Genomic DNA, 18586 nt, shown 5'->3' on the forward strand with positions numbered 1-18586 from the left:
AGCAAATAATTTATGCCGATAATTTTGTACTTTTTTTTTTTTTTTTTTTTTTTTTTCCTCATTCGGTATACTCTACCCCTAAGCAAAAGTGTTGAGTCAATAATAAAATCGTATGTAATGTTACTGATCTTGCTGTGAATTATTATAGATACTAGAGTATATGTTTCTCTAACTCTACATGAATATTTTCAGATGGCTATTTTAAAGTATCCAATTTTATCTAGTTTTAATGGTATTTTTGGAGATGGCCAACGTTGCATCTTTGGTCCAAAAATAAGCTGGGACAATGCAGATGATATAAATAAAGCTAAAATGAGCACCCAGGGAGTGTAGACGGCGCTGACCTGGATAACCGTCCTAGATATGTTCTAACACCACCTACATCTGCTACTCAGACTGTTGCCTGTAAGAAGCCATGTAATCATCTGTTATTACACCCACCTGCAGGCTATCATTATATGACTGCTGGACACCATCAGTGTTTACACTATTTATTTAAAAAAAAGTAGTGATCTTTGAAATTGTGTGTGAAAGGTAACATGCGGGACACGCATGCATTCATACATGCAGTGGATTTTGTCCAGGTGGTACACAGGTTAGCAATTTCGCAATATGCTTTATAAGACATGACATTCAGGTTCAAAAGATATTACATAGATGCAGCCCCTTCACACACTCAGCTTGGCAACTAGTATTCTTCGTAATCTTCCTCACTGAAATCCTCTAGAAAGAAAGGTCACATTCAGATAAAATATAATTGTTGTATTTTTTAAATGTATTAATGTATATTTGACATTTTCTAAGATTTGTCCCTCAACATTGTCTATAATGGAGTACAATGAGGCTAAAACATCGTTTTGTATATATATATATATATATATATATTTCTTTTTCATTTGCTGAAATAACAGATAGTGAAAAGAAGTACTGAGAACACACAACTCACCAGCACTTCTCACACTCTCTTCAGTCTGCTCGCTGTGCGCTAAAACAACAAGAGGACAATAGTGAGGGACTAGAAACAAGAAGACTACAAGAGAATAGGTAAATTATCAAAAGGTATTATAAGTGCAAAAGTCAAAAAGTCATGCATGAATAAAATCATTACATTTTAATGAAAGGACACATCTTAGACTACTAACTGTTTTTCACCTTAAATTATGGATACAAATAATGTAACGTGAATCGTTTACCTGTCTTTTGTTGAGAGCCTGTGCAATAAGAGACATGTATTACATAACTTTACATAACACAGGGAAACACTACAGCTTAGCCACACCATTCAACATATATATAATTTATATATAATTTACAGTGCTTTCCTGGTGTCTTTGCTTGCACTATACTATAATTTAAATGAATATACTTACTGTCTTCCTCAGAGTCTTTATCTAAATAAACAAAATCACACAACACAACCTGCGGTCAGTTCACATTATCTTATTTCAAACTAGTCTCAGTCTGAATTGTAAGTGACACACTGTCGCCCTCGTGTGGTGATGAATGGATTTCCATTCATACACACGTACCTACGGATTCGTCACTTCCGGTGTTCGCTCCTACGTCAAAACAAACATTGCATAAGTGTTTCGTCACATGTGCCTGAGTACACTAACAGTTTGTATCCATAAAAAAGAAAGAACATTATACAGTTAATTGAAAGACATGAGGGTTTTGACTTTTTTTTTTTTATGTAATTGTATTTCATTACATTAACTGCAAAAACTAACTTCCTAACTTCTAGATTATAAATGTTTAAAAATGTTTAAATTAAAAAGCGAAAAACTTTTATCTAACAAAATTAACTTTTAAATTGAGCTAGTTTTTAATATTTGTATCTTCACCATAACATGGTAATTTTGGCCTGTCCCACCTCAGAGGTCATGACCTTCCTGTAGCCAACAGTTAAATCATATGACAGTAACATAATTTTGACATAATCTGTTCTTATTATATTAAGGACATTTTTTACATTATTTTATAACTCATTTTAATGACCAAAACATTTATTTGTGTCCCATATTTTAAACATGTCCCACATTGTAAACCATATAAAATGAACAAAATAAAACAGCTCATATAATATTTATTTTGGCATCTCAAAGCTTCACAAGCAACATTTTCACTAATTATTTGTGCAAGTGCAAGTAAGTAAATAAAGGGCCCTGTTTGCAGAAATTACCATATAGCCTGTATATATATATATATATATATATATATATATATCTTTCCAGGAAATAAAGTTCTGAAAAATGTCATTCTCTTTACCTGGATCGTCTGTTAGTGCCCCTGTCTCTCCATCTGTGAGGATTATTCATGAAGTATAAAGTTAGAAAAAACAGACAGTGTATGACTATACTCCTTGTCATTTGTACTGAATATTACCATATATTGCTATACTAATAGCCTATGCAAAAACTGCATTCCATTAGCAATAAAGTTTAATTTAATCTAATCAAACTGAATCCAATATATAATTGGAAGTAGATACATTTCATCTTACCATCACTATCTTTCTTCTCAAGCACTTTTGTCTCTGTAAAAATCAGTTAATGAGCACAAATATGCAATTATTTCATATTTCAACAATGATCCTCCTGAGCAACAAAATGGAGATAAACAGAGCCACATAGCTTCTGATTCTTCATCGTTTCCCTCTTCTGTAATAATGATGTTTATATTCATCACATTCAATTCATTATTTAATAATGAATATAGATAGAATAATTATATATCTATCTATATTACATATATTTCATATATGTTTACATTTATTGTACTGCAATTTGTCATCTATTATGTTCTGTACTGCCCTATATCTTTCCTAAAGATACTTACTGCCCTAAAAAGTCTTAAAAAAGTAATTCCCTTACCTGTATTGTATGTTAGTGTCTCTGTCTCTCCATCTGTTAAAGTTTTCAAGACAAATTTGGAAATAAACAAATATTTTTTGGACATTTTCAAAAGATTCAGACTCTAACAAAACAAGACTTTTCTCACCCATATGAGTCATTCTTAAGATATCTTCTGTCACTGAGTCAAAGAATATTGAGAGTGAGTAAATGGCCCTAAACACATTTGAACATTTGAATCGATCAGCTTTTGATTTGCTCCAGATGTACCTTTCACACGAGCAGACGCATATTCCGACTCATCTGAGGAAACAGATATAAAATAACGCCAGCCTGTGAGAATCTCAGCACACTGCGATAAGTAAATGTGCAGGAGATATACAAGAGACTGTCTGTGAAAAATCATATCATTGGTGAGTCAGTGGTGAATGACCTCCAAAATGACGAGGTTACACAAGGTTTCCAGCAAACCAAGCTGGAAACTATATGACCCACCTGGTTGTGTTGTCGTAATGTTCTCTTCATACACTGAGGGCAGACAAAATGAACGGGTGTTCAGTTTACATTTATCTCTTTTTTTTCTCTCTTTCTGAAACTTTGACTGCAGGATGTATTCAAAGACAACAACAAAAACATGTAAAACAAGCTGAATATATAGCCTACCTCTCTCTTCCAGCGATTTAATGCTTTCGTCAAATTCCAGAGATGCTGAAATCGCTACAAACACAAAAATGTAAACATAGCTATAGGCTATACTTTAATTTCTCTCATACACAGCTTTCATATTAGACTATTCCACATGTGGATCATGTACAGATGATGATAATGAAAAAAAAAAAAGAAACAAAGAAAAGAAAATAATTTCTATTTGGCCAGCTAATCCAGGATGCATAATTAATGATGTAAATTTATTGAAAAATCAACATTAACAAGCACAGATCATTCCAAAAGCAAAACAAACATAAAATATGTTTATGTAAATCTTTATGTAAACATAAAATATTATAATTAATATTATTACATATTATATATCACTATTATAATATTAATGAATATCTAATAATATAAAATAATGATATAGCCTAGTTAGTATTCAACATTTTTGTTCCAAAAAAAACAAAGAAACAAACAAACAGATCTAGACATACATCAATGCACAAATGTTGTTATATTGTAATCTTACCATTGTGGAAACCTGCCACTGCAACAAAGAGGATTATGGGTACACCAGTTCTCATCTTGGATGAAAGGGGTGGATGCCGAACAAGTTGAAACAAAGTACTAAATTTCAGTGTGCCCAATGCCAGTGTGCCTTTGAATCCCACTTTTTATATGCTGTCCGGCATCACATGCCCTGGAGGAACAGTCTCGTCTCTGTTTACCTGCCAACAGCTGGATGGCACCTCTTGCCCGACACACAGATGTGGCATTATTCCTTCAATGAATGACTTGCATTGTTGACTTTGTGATCAGACATTACTTTGTTGTTTTCAGTGGTGACTGGTGTAAGAATGGGATGGATGTTAATTTGTGTTTTCACAAGTAAAAGGTCATTTCCTCTCCAGATTGGTGTGTTTGGCATCTTAGTAAAGGAAATGATTGATTGTGCTCTATGTGATGTCACTGCAGTTGGCACATGGGTTTGTTGTTGTGTTTAGTGTGAGAGTATGTGTTCTAAACACTCTTCTAAAGTGAATGATAAAAGGATTAAGTTAATGTCTCATTTTGGAAAAAAAGTAACTCTGGGCTACTAGCTAAATAGTTTTATATGTTAGCAAGTCACCAACATTATATTTCTAATCTGTTTTGAGATAATCATTATAGCTGCCATGTAGAAATTGTAATTCAACAAAACAATTTCTTAGCACTTTTCACATGTTCTCCAAATGTCCACGTTAAAAAACATGAGAAATCACAAACATTATAACACAAATAGCATTTCATGGTGAAACTGAGTTGATTTGTTTTAATACAAAATACAGATTCATTCAGGTAGTGTTTTTAAAATAAACACTGCATGGAGTGAAGGTTTTTGTCCTTCGTCACGCACAGTACATGTCACAACCTGTTTTGCACCTGACCAGTGATCATGCAGCATCTGATGCACAATAACATATGTGTTGTCACGCTATGCTGGTCAGTAAACACTACGACGGAAAATTATATATATATATATATATATATATATATATATAAATAGCCTACAATTAACTGGCACTCAGGACAATACAGGAACAGGAATAATAAACACTAAGCAAACATACAATGTTAACACAAGACAAAACACTGGGGAGAACTAAGGGCTTAAATACACAAGGAGTGGAAATTAGCTGAACAGTAACAGGTGCGTGAAACTAATTAACAATCATGTAAACTAATAAGCAAAGTGAACAATGAACACAGGCAAACCAGAACTTGAAACAGTGAAAACTAAATCAAAACAGAACACGTTACATGTGTACATAATTTTTATTTTACTTAAAACTTAGGACCCGTTTACACTAGTGCGTTTTCGTTTTAAAACGCTTAAGTTTTGCTACGGTTACACCTGTCGTTTACACTACGCCGGCGTTTTCGAACCTTGAAAACGGACACTTTTGAAAACGCTGCAGACTCCGTTTTAGGCCCCGTTTACACTAGTGCGTTTTTGTTTTAAAACATAACTTTTGCTATGGTTACACCTGTTGTTTACACTACGCTGGCGTTTTCGAACCTCGAAAACGGAGACTTTTAAAAACGCTGCAGACCCCGTTTTAGTTTGAAAACGCCGGGGGTTGCATTTCAGTATAAACGGACCAAAACGGAGACTTTTGAAAACGATGGCGTAGCTGCCCACATTCGCTCTGCGTATCCTTGACAACCGTGTAAACAATAACACGGAGACTGAACTGCAATCTTTGCTGGCTTTGTTGTATTTTTTTTTAGCAGCCACTGTAAAGTTAAACTTGTGCAGTTTTTTAATACTGCAGCTGCCTACATGCACAAGAGGCAACTGTTTACACTTGTACGCGCATGCCCAGTGTGCATGATCGGTCATGTGACATGCGTTTTCGGCTGTGTAGTGTAGACGGAGATCGTTTCTGAAACGCTGTGGAAACGCCAGTATAGACGAGGTTCGCTTTCACTAGCCTTAGCAGGCTGTTTAGAGCTTTGAAAAGTCTTTAAAATAATATGTATATATAAACCCTATATCACTTGTCATTTCCTGGCCATAAATGACTGGCCTGCAAAAAATTACTTATAAATCTCTCGTTATGCTACCTTACCAAATCTTAGGTGCAATCTTTTTGTCAGCTTGTTTTCTTTCAATTAGGACAGGTTTTGTAATTACTTTTTGGAACTGATCAATCATAGGCCTTATTTACCTGAGCACCTCAGTTTTTGAGTGAAAAAAGCGTTATTTGTGGATAATTTTTTATTAATTTTACAAAACAAAACAAAACAAAAAATGAAAAAGAAAAATGTGCACTTTTTATCACATATGCTTTAATCTTTAAATGGTTTATTTTGGTTTTATTTATTACAAAATGGCACAAAGTGACACCTGTGGTTCCCAGTCAAAAATGACCGGCCTACAACAAATAACACTTCTACACTATTTAATCACCAAATATTGGATTCAATATTTTTGTCAACTTGTTTTCTTTCAGTTAAGACAGGCTTTGTATTTATTTAAAAAAAAAAAAATGATTGTAGGCCTCATTGATCTAAGCCTCACAGATTCATCGCTGTGAAAAAGAAATACTCAAAATAGTTTGTGTACATGAACGTGTGTGTGTGTGTGTGTGTGTGCAGATGCACCAGTATGCATGTATCCAGACATGCACAGGTCCGAGGCCTTTATTTTTTATAAAACTAGAGTAAAATCAAAAAGTAATGGAATATTGTTCAGCATTGGTATTCCATTAGTACAGAGCCCCTAAAGGGACGTGGTGATGGAAAAAAATACGAGATGTGAGGAATTGAAAAATAATCTTCTGTTCATATTCTGTGTTCCAGATGTATTATGCTGTGTTAACTTTGTTTTAAATATTCCTGAAAATAAAATAAAATATAAAATAAAATTTAAAAAATCATGAAAGAAAATGTTACAAATAATTTTCATAAATAATCTATCATGTTCCAGGTATAATGTATAATGATACGCCAGAATAAATGCAGTATAGTTTTGGAGACAGTTGGTTTAGGACAAATTAAGTTTAGTTAATTAAAACCGTAAAAATATTTTGAAATAAGTTAGTTTAATATAGTAATAAAAATCCTGCCTTTACTACAATCGACATACATTCGAGCCAGTACAACAGATTCTGCGCAAGCAGAGAGTCTTTTATTTTGAACATCAGTAAGTGGTGTCTTTTATTTTGACAGTCGCCTTTACCCGTGACCGTCCGGCGTACTACGCATGTCGACGGAAGTGGAAGCCGGGCTGCGAGATGACCAATATTAAAACAATATCGATATGAATTAAGCTGCATGTCACCGAATGTATAGCAGCACTGAGGCTCTGATAGCATCGCTGCCAGATGTCGGTTAACCTGCGGCACTTCAGTCCCCCTGCAGTGGACGCGCTGTGTACATTTTCATTCCTGAAGAGAGAGAGGACGAACACAGAGAAGCAAGGTCAGTAGTGTAAGCATGCAACACACACATATGAATACAACAGCAGCCACTCGACTGCATTTATGAACTCAGTTTCTAGTGCATTCCTTAGTACATACTAGTCTGGCCTGGTAAACTTACAGCACATTTCACATTACATTTCGCTAGAGAAATTCCTAAAGGTTAGTGTTGTTTCAGTATTGACTTACTATGCTTGTTGTGTCTGTGTCTCAAAACCTAGTGTGTTGCCTACATAGACAACATTTTTGGGACCAGTGAATGCACTTGCGGTATCTAGCTAGGGAACTAAGTGCCTGTATGTGTAAATGTAATGTCAATGAGTCATTCTACAATTTCGAGTACATTTTGTGTCTTTTGATGATAAATTAGCCTATGTTATTTCTTCAGTTTTATTCAGAAACAGTTTTCTTTAGAAAAGGCATAGAAAAGCATTTTATAATCTCACAAATATTTTGTGTACCTTATGTTTCAGTTTATTTGGAATTGCCTTAAATTACAGTATTTGCAGTTTCTGTCTGTTTTTGAATTGAGTGGGTCTCGGTGAAAAAATCCCCCATCAATTACAGTCAACATTTTCTATATTAAATTTATTTTAAAATCTAAATACTTTTGGGAGTTTGTCATGACATCTGTTTAAATTACCAAAATTGTCTTTAAGCCAAGTTTATATTAAAATTTATGATAACATTTTCTTGTCCTTGATCCTTGACTGTGCTGTGAATATCACATTGATATCTGCAAAAAATGATTCTTACAATTAATTTAAAACAATATGGCATAGAGTTTGTCTGTAACATAGCTGACAAATTCACCATGAAAAACATTGTTTCTCTTGTAATTTTAAAGTGTTTAATGATTAAACTTGGAAACTAGCAGAAATGTTACAGTGATGAAATATATAGCCTGAACCTGTAGTAATTTTATTGAGAAAGCATTTTTTTTTTTTTGTTCTTTTTTTTGTTGATGTGAAATGTACCCCAATTATACAATGAGCCATAATGTGATTCTCTATCTTCGTCTTGTCTAGAATGAGAAGACTTCCTGTTCTGGTGGCCCTCATCTGGGTCTGCTCAGTGTTTTATGTGGGCATCTTCCTGTTTGTGGGAGGCTTCCTTCTCGTCAGGCTGGAGGTCAACAGAACGAGCACCTGTGCAGACGTCTTATCTCCAGGAGCCCAGATGAAAGGAGATTTCTGCCTGAGCGAGCCTCGCTTTCGTAGGGCAGTGGTCCTGATCATCGACGCCCTGAAGGCCGACTTCACCCGCTATGATCCGGAGAACACAGCACCCAAACCGTTTGAGAACAAGCTGCCAGTGTTAGATGAGATGGCATCATCACACCCCTCACAAGCGAGACTCTACACCTTTCGGGCCGATCCGCCCACCACTACCATGCAGAGGATCAAAGGCTTTACGACAGGTTCCCTGCCCACGTTCATTGATGTGGGAAATAACTTTGCATCCAATGCCATCCTGGAAGACAATCTAGTGCACCAGCTGGGCCAAGTGGGTGAGTGAATCTGCAACTGTCATTTTTGTTTTCATCAAACCTGTCAAGAGGTTGTAAATAAAGACTATAGTATTTTATGACCACTCAGAATTTTTACCCACATTATGACTATTTTTAAGCCACTTATTCACATTTCCCACCAATTATCATTACTGTGCAGAAATTTTACTTTATTTCTGATCAAATAAATGTAGCCTTGGTGGGCATGAGAGACTTTTTTTCTAATCATTAAAAAAATCATACCGACCCCAAACCTCTGAACGGTTGTGTATTTTTTCTTCTTCTGATTTTTACTATGAAATGTGACTTGGGCCTATTTTTGTGGCATTTATGAGATTTGCTAAAAATCAATATTTATAACATTGCAGTATATTTTCATAATTCTGTTGTTTGCTAGAATGCATTATTGCAACTAATGAAATTTGTATTTAGTAAGTCACCATTTTATTAAATTAAATGAATCTTAATGTTAAGGTTGAAATGATCATAAATTATAGCTTTGCTGCTAGAGCATTTGTTAATTGTTGTGTGTTTTCTCTCCTGGTTTAAAGGCAAGAGAGTCGTTTTTATGGGGGATGATACATGGGTGAGTCTCTTCCCCAAGAAGTTCCACAAATCTCTGCCCTTCCCCTCCTTCAATGTGAAGGACTTGCACACTGTGGACAATGGCATTCTGCAAAACATTTATCCTACCAGTAAGCGAAATCATTTAGCCTATCAATTAGGAACCTGCCTGGTTGGTTTAACATCTCACTTTGTTTACCTTGTAAATAGATGTACACATCTCATGTTTACACTGTAAACACAGTGCCTAAATGAGTGGCTAAGAGGTTTTGTTTGCTCTCTTCAGTGGAGGGGGATGATTGGGACGTGTTAATTGCTCACTTCCTGGGTGTGGATCACTGTGGGCACAGATTTGGCCCAGATCACCCTGCGATGGCTGAGAAACTCTCCCAGATGGATGGAGTTATCAGGTTAGCTGCATCTTTATTCATCTACCCATGTTCTGCCATGTTGGTATTAATATATTTTCTTGCATTGTGCATTTGTTTTCCATCTGCTGCTGTCTCACCACTAACTCCCAGGTCAGTGATAAAGCGTCTGAAGAACGACACCCTGTTGGTTGTGATGGGTGATCATGGAATGACGGACACTGGGGATCATGGTGGAGAGAGCCAGAAAGAAACAGATGCTGCCCTGTTTCTCTACAGTTCCTCTCCCTTATTTTCAGCACCAGGCTCCCAGGTAAAAGACACTGTTATAATTTGTCTATATTTAACAACCAGTGGTGTGTCCAGGAAAAAATTATCTGGGTGGCCAGATGGAGAATATTTTGGAGTGGCACACACAAAAAAGTACTGTAGTAAGGCTGTAGTCACTTCTGGTCTGTGTTGCATGATAATAGCATCAGTTATTTAGTTGTTACACATAAGTGCAGAGACCTTAATGTTGTATAATAAAATAAAATAAAACATGTTGGTGTATAAATGTAACGATTATGTAAACAAGTCTTAACACTTTTGATGGCACAAGAGCTTTAAAGGGGACCTATTATGGCCCCTTTTACAAGATGTAAAATAAGTCTCTGATGTCCCCAGAGTGTGTATGTGAATGTGAAGTTTTAGCTCAAAATACCCTACAGAGAATTTATAGCATGTTAAAATTGCCACTTTTTGGGGCCGAGAAGAAACACGCCGTTTCAATGTGTGCCCTTTTAAATGCAAATGAGCTGCTGCGCTCGGCCTAAGAGGGCGGAGCTTCAAGAGCTGTTTTCACTCTAGAAAATCACTGTAAGAGCTTAATAAAACACAGTGCAAGTGTGCATTAAAATATTATCCATAAGCTCTCTCTCTCTCCCTTGCATTATCATCAACATACACAGCGAAGTACACATAAACACTCATTACAACTAACAGAAAACAAATATATAAAGACCTTATGCCTTTTCGGGTGGTGCTTCATAAACCGGTAAACTTTATATCCTTAAATCAACTCCGATGAACTGTAGTAAAGTGCTCTCACCTTCATTACATGCCGAATCCAGTATCACTGGAGACTGTAAGCTGGATCACAAACAGTTTGTACTGATCTATCCTATCCTATAAGTAACAACTTTTTAGCACAACCTCTGTTTTGTATTGTTCCTTTGTATTGACATTCGTTCACAAAGCAGTCTGGTGTGAAATGATTCGCGCAGACATAAACAAATTTCGGTAGAGTTGAGGGAGCATTTTCTTCGAAAACAAAATGAATCCACCTCGTCTTCAGCGGCTCAGATTTAGGGAGTAAATGGAGAGAGCTATGTGGATTAATCCATCCAGCTACAGAACACCTAAAACGCTTGGGAGACGTTCTCATCAGTGCAGCAAAGGCGGACTGTGTACAACTCACTGTGAACTCGCTCAGGGCGGTTCTATGTTAAAACGGCAGTGTCTGTCAACATTTGTGGGCGGTTCCTGTGGCTAATGTGACGTCACATTGCTAGGAACCTGCAAACGACATGTTCTGAGACACTGCTTATGATTTAAGGGGATTAAAAAAAAGGAGTGGTGGGATTTTTATCATTACAGGGTGGTTGTGTTCACACACTGCCAACACACATTTATGTCCAAACACCATGCAAAAGTGAATTTTGCATAATAGGTCCCCTTTAAAGGGTTAATTCACCCAAAAATTAAATTTCTGTCATTCCAAACCCGTAAGATCTTTGTTCATCTTCGGAACGCAAATTAGGATATTTTTGATGAAATCCATGAGCTCTCTGACCCCTCTATAGACAGCCATTAAATTACCACTTTCAAGGCCCAGAACGGTACTAAGGACTTAGTTAAAATAGTCCATGTGACTACAGTGGTTCAACCTTAATTTTATGAAGTGATAAGAATACTTTTTTTTTATTTTATTTTTTTTTACATTGTATAGACAGTGCAGCGCCTCTGGGTTCTGCGTCAGAACGCCGACTCAGTATTGGCCGACGCTGTACATGTGAGCAGCATGACGCATACATGTGATGCCAATAATGGGTGTGCTTACCACGTCAACAGCATAGGAGACTGGCTGGGAAGAGAAGAAATTGTTGAATAAAGTCGCTATTATTGTTTAGTTTTTGCGCACAAAATGTATTCTCGTCACTTCATAACATTAAGGCTGAACCACTGTAGTCACATGGGCTATTTTAATGATGTCTTTAGTACCTGGGCCTTGAAAGTGGTAATTAAATTGCTGTCTATGGAGGGGTCAGAGAGCTCAAGGATGTCATCAAAAATATCTTAATTTGTGTTCTGAAGATGAACGAAGGTCTTACGGGTTTGGAACAACATGAGGGTGAGTAATTAATGACAGAATTTTCAGTTTTGGGTGAACTAACCCTTTAAGTCAGAGGCATAACCCGTATATTTTACATTCAGAATTTTTCATTTATACTTTACATCTTTGGGCTTTCTATACATTTGGAGTTCAGCATGTTTATATTTGTAGGTGGAACCTGAGGTAGTACCTCAGACTGATCTGGTGCCCACCCTGGCATTGCTGCTGGGAGTTCCCATTCCCTATAGCAGTGTGGGCCAAGTTCTTCTGCCACTTTTTCCTCAGAATGGCTCCCGAGGTGCACCTACAGGACTCAGCCAGGCTGAGGCGCTGTGGATTAACGTCAAACAGGTTAGAGAAATTTCTCTTAGCCTATGTTTTAAGGTGCAATTATATTTTTTAGGGCTGCCCTCGACTAAAAATTTCTGTAGTCAACTAGTAGTCATTCATTTAAGCGATTAGTCGACTAATCGCACATGTATATTAAAAAGCCATATAAATAAAAATAATGAACCGTTAATTGCCTGTACATAATACATAGCCTTATCAGCGCCAAGTGCACGCATAAGGCTTGCTGTGAGGCAAGTATACACTGAGTTTTGGTTTATTATTTTTTTACGGCGATAGCCGAACATTTGGATTTTCTTCCAGACATACTGTATTTACCACAAGGACCACTGTTAACGATCTGTCCCTCACAGACTGCATGACTTCGCCAAGAGTTTTTTTTCGGTGACTAACCGACTAATAAAATTTTTTAGTCGACTAATGATTAGCCAAATATTAGGGGCCAGCCCTAGTATTTTTGCCTCCTTTGCTTTGTATTTAATTTTTTTTGTTTTGTTTAACAATTATGCTGAGCTTAGCTTAATTCTGTCTGATTCTTCCATTTTTGTGAAGGTAAACCGCTTCTTGGAGACCTACTCTAACATGGCCAAAGACATCCCACCAGACAGTCTGTCTCAACTGCGGGCTGACTTCTCAAACATTTCCTCCCAGTACTTGGCCGCTGTCCACAAGGGTCATGTTCCCTCTCTTGAGTTAGTCGTCTCCATGCAGAACTATCTGACAGCTGTCAGGGAGACTTGTAGAGCCTCCTGGGCCCGTTTCAACCCTTTCAAAATGGCTGCTGGGCTCTTAATCTTAGGGGTTTCCTGTGTGCTGTGCTACGTCATTTCCGAGTTGTCTCATGTAGTAATTCAGGAGGGCCTGCTGAAGTTGCCCATACTTTCAGGGCTGGTCGTAGGACTAGTAGTAGCTGCAGGTCAGCTGTTCACACAAGGTTATTTGGAGCTTTCGTGGTGTTTGGGAGCTGCATCACTTTCTTCTGAGGTTTTGTTTCTATGGAGGACTCGTGGAGTTTCTCCAAGAGGTAGGTGGTCAGCTTCTGGCCTCCTCACGCCAGCCCTGCTGGTGCTTTTCCTGCGCTGTGCCTCGCTACTCTCTGACAGCTACGTCATCTACGAGGGCCACGTGGTTACCTTCTTGCTCTTGACGTTGAGCGTATATGTTCCTCTCCGTCTCAACTGGAATGGATTCCTGGTCCCGCTTCCTCCACCAGACACCCAGAAGCCACCTCGGCTGCTCCCAACAGCGCTGCCGTCCTCAGTTGTTAGACGGGAGGCCACCATCTTGCTGGTGTGGTTGGGAGTAATGGTTGGATCACTTTACCTATCCCTCTCACTCCACAATTGCCGAGAGGAGCAGGGCACCTGCCAGCCCTCACCTTTCCTCTCCCCGCTTTCACGTGTACAGGACAGCCAACTGCGTAACCTCCACTATGTCCTCTCTGTGGTCTCATTGGCCATGTGGGGGTATCTTTTACATCGTTGGCTCAGACACTACGGGAACCTTAACTGTTCCAGTGCGACTGTGTTTTCGGCCTGCTTCCTTTTACCACTGGCCTGTGTTTGCATGGGGTTGCATTGGGCAGTGAGCGCCACCCCAGAGGACACCTTCCGGAATTTGTCTGAGCTAATCGGCCTAGCCCAGGTGTTCCTGCCGCGGACCACTTTCTTCCTACTGAGCCTGGGATTGCTCCTGTTGTGGGTGGATCCCATGACTGTGTTCCTCAAGTCAAGGACTCCGTTGAACTCTCGAGGAACATCCCTGCCACCCCCCAAGTACCGAGCCAGCACGGGAATCAGTCCACAGGCTGAACTGCACCACCTTATACCACAGCTGTATCAGCGTATCCGACACTCGCTGGAGGACGGGGTCACGGAAGGTGGCGAAGCAGACAGCAGGCCAGCCGTGGAGGCTTACGGGCTCGGTACAGTGTACTCGGCGCCCTTGATCCTGCTGTGCGGACTCCTGGGGTTGGCGCTTCTGCTACTCCATCCAGAGGGAATGGCCCTTGCCTTCCTGCTTCTCCTGCTGGAGGCCGCAGCTATGCTGCACATCCACGCATGTAGCACCACTCTCTCCAGCCTGCACAAACACTCCAGTAAGATGCACTCCATTTCTACCTTCACACCTTATGCCTTGCTAAGCTATTACTACTGATGCCTTAAATATTCTTATTTTAACCCTTCCAGATGGTTTCAGTGTGCCATGGGCTCCAGTGGTTTCATGGTCTCTGGCGGCTGCCCAGTTTTTCCATGCTACGGGACACCTCCCAACCTTTCCCTCCATTCAATGGGGTGCTGCATTTGTGGGTTTTCCTCAAGGTCACACAGGCACTGTACTTCCTGCCTCATTGGTGACCCTCAACACCTTCTCCTCTCACATCATCTTTGCAGGTAACTTGAACTTAGCGTAGGTGCAGGATACCCTCAACATGATTCACATTCGATATGTTTCTGTATCAGCATACTGATCAAGCAGTCATATCTTATAAGCTTATAAGATTTTCCATTCTGTCTATTCATTCTCTCCATTTCTAATGATCACTAACTAATTCACACATGCAGTTGGCTGTCCTTTGCTGCTGTTCTGGCCTCTGGTGTGTGAGGTGCGTGGGACCCGATCTACGCGCTCAGCAGGAGCGGAGGAGAGCGAGGACGCTGTCATGGAGATGAGACTGAGAGAGAACCCTCAGAAGTTCAGCTCGGGTCTCTTGCAGCTCGCTGCACGCTACCTCTTTGTAAATGGAGCACAGGTGCGTTTAAATCATACCTACGTTCACATTGCATTATGCTCACGTTAAGTCAGGCACGAAAAACAAAACAATATGTTTCTGTGATCTCCATTACAGTGAAATGGCATTCTACAGTGATAATTTTTTGTAGGCTAGGTTCATTCTCCAGATGTGAATTGTTCTAATAAGAAGTTTTTTGTTTTGTGAATGTCATTTGTGTTGAGTTGTGTAAGACTTGGCTAGTGTATTCTCATCTAATGTGATTTGTAAGTTTTGTTAAGTGGAAAATAAATGATAAATAACTTGTTTACCTTTAGGTTTTTGCGTCGGTTTGTGCTGCAGCCATCCTAAGGAGACACCTCATGGTGTGGAAAGTGTTTGCACCCAAGTGAGTTTGCACCCAAAACTCATTGTTTCTTTCTCTGTTTAACCTGTTATCTCTTTCTTATTTTAACGTATTGATTAAACAACTGATTTGACGTGCACATTTTTGAAATGGAGTTGTTGGTGGGTTGAACGAATAGTTTAGTGTTGTTTGACAATGTTGTTTTTTACAAGGTCCTTTAAAACTTAACTAAAATTCACCCACGCAGCACTTGCTTTTCATGTTGAGAAGGATTAGCAAGTTAACTGTCAGCATATACTTACAGTGCAGTGCTTTCTAAACAGATGAAGTTAACCCTGAATTATAACTATGACATATAAATTCTGAGTTTTGACAACTCTGACTTTCACAAGAGGTTAATTTATTTTGCTGTCATTATGAACAAACCCACACAGGGATCCATTGTGGCATTTTGAGTGTTGCCATAGAAACCAGAGTAGTTTCCATGTTGTAATTGCAGTAATTATGACACTGCGTGACTGCAGCATAAGTTAATTATTAAAAAACACTCCTCATAACTGCATCCTAAGCTGTATTTTTCTTTTCGGCAGACTGATGTTTGAGGCATCTGGCTTCATCGTGGGCAGCATGTTTGTTTTTCTGGGGGTTGCCATGGTGATGAGGGTGGACATGTCAGTGGGTGGACTGTTTAAGAAACTCCTCCCTCAGAACTCCAGGTAGCACTTGTTACTCCGCCCCCCACAACCCCATCTAGAACTTCTCAGAGATGTGACCTGGTCATTCTCCTCAACTCCACTGCCAACCATACAGATGGAAACCAGATTTGTTTTGTATCTGACTTTGGACCAAAGAGGTCTAAAGCATCTCCTCATTTTTGAACACGTGAGAGAAGTCAATAAACCGAAGTTATTTTATAAAAGCCATTTTAGAAGACTGCAACAGTCATTATGCTTTCAATAAGCTATTGAACTGTTGGCTTTGGTTGCTTTGCTGCCTTTGTATTGAAAGAGAGAGAGAGAAAGGGAGATGATCTTTGTGCATGCTTTTTTACTGCCATGTTCCACAAGGTCATTAAAGAGAATATTGTAAGTTATTTTACTGAAGGGCTACATGAAATCCACAGTGTTGCAATGGTGTGAACTCATAAAACCCCCCACTGACCAAAATATTTAAAGGGCTAGTTCAATTGAAATGTAATTCTGTCGTCATTTACACCCTCATGTCGTGATATAGCTGCCCAAGCTGCTCCATGCAGTAATAATGGATTGTAACCAGGGACAATTGTGCTCACCGTTCACATTCATTGGAATGGTGAGCACTTGAACATTCTGAAAAGTGCTGCATTCGGAAAAGAGCAGCTTGAACATTCTGCTACAGCACACCCTTTGTGTTTATGGAAGAAAGAAAGTCATGCAGGTTTGGAATGTAAATGATGACAGAATTATTTTTTTGGTTTTTGGTTGAACTGTCTCTTTAAAAGCTACAAGTTCACGCATGAGAGCATCATTAATTTCAGCAGTGGACTGAACTATTGATGATTTTTTTCTTTTTCTTTTATTGTCCAGCTTTTTGTTGTGTTTTTTTTTTTTTGTTTTTTTTTAAGCTTGAACATTGGTTGGTAACAGCTCATTGTTAATGTGGTGTCCTGTCTATTCCCTAGCAATAACAAGCATCAGGGTTGAACCAATAACATGTATGTTGTGTTTTTTTTTTATTTTTTATTTTTTTATTTTGGCTAGGTAAATTCTTCACCTAGATATCAGGTCACTAGTTTTAACGGTTGCCTTCTTTGATATTAGTGAATGAAATTTGTGTTCATTCAGTTTGCATTGACTGTTATTTATTTAGCTGTCATATATTTAGTTCACTAATGGATTAAATGATTTTACTCATCTCATTTTTGTGAGAAATGCATGGGGAAGATAACTACATGATCATATGCTCAGGTTAATTTAGCCATAATGCAATATAATATTCTGTTCTGCTTGGTGCATTTGTATGTGTGTGAGAGGGGCTGATTTTTGTATTTAATTTTTTTTAAACAAAATACTGTCAAGCCATACAGTGGCTTTTAATAACATCTTAATGTGTGGCTGATGATTGAATTAGAACTGTGAAAGAAATCATTGTAATTGTCCTAAAATTCATTGATAAAGGGGAGAAAATTGATTAAATATTTTGTACAATTTGAAATAGTTGTTTGTGTGTGCATTCTAGTTTCTTTGTGTTTGCAGGAGCAGCTGTTGTCCTGCAGAGTGCACTGTTTTATCTAAAAACCACCTATGAAATCTGATTCCATCCACGGTCAGTAAGTGCCAGGGTAAACTCTTTACAATGTGCCCTGTCATTTTCATAGGTAGTTGTTTTTGCATAAGTGGCCATTAAGCTCAGGAATGACCAACAAACAGAATGTATCTGTCCATGTGATTTATGTTCAACCCAGTTATGCCATGACATTTCCTCTTTAAAATAATAGTTTAACCTTTCTGACATTACATTTAAGGGAGTGACTTTTCTGACAACAGTTAAGACAGATGTTTATTTCTTTTACAGTCTTTATCAGTACTTTTATTACATTTACCAGATCAATCATTAAATTCAGTTATGGAAAAAAGTTAAATAAAATTGTATTTTTGTTATAAAGCACAAGAATAATGACTTTAAATTACGTGTTGCCCAGATTTCAATTATGGCTCTGGTCTGTTGGTCCTGTGGCAAAAAATAATTTATTGAAAGTTCAGCTGTAACCTTTAGAAAGGAAAATATAAAATTGAAAACAAGCCATTTTCCAGCACATATTGCACTGTTTCCTGAGCTGACCCATTTATCAAACATTACTGGAAAAGGGAAATAGCGCTTTGTTTAGAATCGAGG

General features: G+C 38.2%; 3 protein-coding genes across 5 annotated transcripts in view; 1 reads left to right on the forward strand and 2 right to left on the reverse strand.

Moving 5' to 3' along the window:
- Positions 1-18586, reverse strand: part of LOC127521197 (protein phosphatase 1 regulatory subunit 3C-B-like) — a 183682-nt gene that overhangs the window by 43489 nt on the left and 121607 nt on the right. The window lies entirely within an intron of this gene.
- On the reverse strand, positions 476-4201 carry si:dkey-200l5.4 (uncharacterized). Of its 2 annotated transcripts, XM_051910287.1 has the most exons (13): positions 4036-4201; positions 3516-3569; positions 3348-3380; positions 3123-3155; positions 3001-3033; positions 2874-2906; positions 2504-2536; positions 2269-2301; positions 1530-1559; positions 1371-1391; positions 1194-1211; positions 947-985; positions 476-723 (listed from the first exon to the last, which is right to left on the reverse strand). In XM_051910287.1, the coding sequence occupies exons 1-13, from the start codon at positions 4088-4090 to the stop codon at positions 689-691; spliced, it is 450 nt and encodes a 149-aa protein (XP_051766247.1). In that variant the 5' UTR covers positions 4091-4201; the 3' UTR covers positions 476-688. The 2 variants fall into 2 exon arrangements, with proteins under 2 accessions (XP_051766247.1, XP_051766248.1); XM_051910288.1 differs by lacking the exons at positions 1371-1391; positions 1530-1559.
- Positions 7215-17905, forward strand: pigo (phosphatidylinositol glycan anchor biosynthesis, class O). The gene is made up of 11 exons (XM_051910272.1): positions 7215-7472; positions 8500-8981; positions 9533-9676; positions 9832-9955; positions 10067-10226; positions 12459-12638; positions 13188-14733; positions 14825-15028; positions 15200-15387; positions 15684-15754; positions 16303-17905. Exons 2-11 carry the CDS (start codon positions 8501-8503, stop codon positions 16430-16432), a joined length of 3228 nt encoding a protein of 1075 aa, XP_051766232.1. The 5' UTR covers positions 7215-7472; position 8500; the 3' UTR covers positions 16433-17905.

The sequence above is a fragment of the Ctenopharyngodon idella genome, chromosome 10, assembly GCF_019924925.1.
Source record: "Ctenopharyngodon idella isolate HZGC_01 chromosome 10, HZGC01, whole genome shotgun sequence".
NCBI lineage: Eukaryota > Metazoa > Chordata > Actinopteri > Cypriniformes > Xenocyprididae > Ctenopharyngodon > Ctenopharyngodon idella.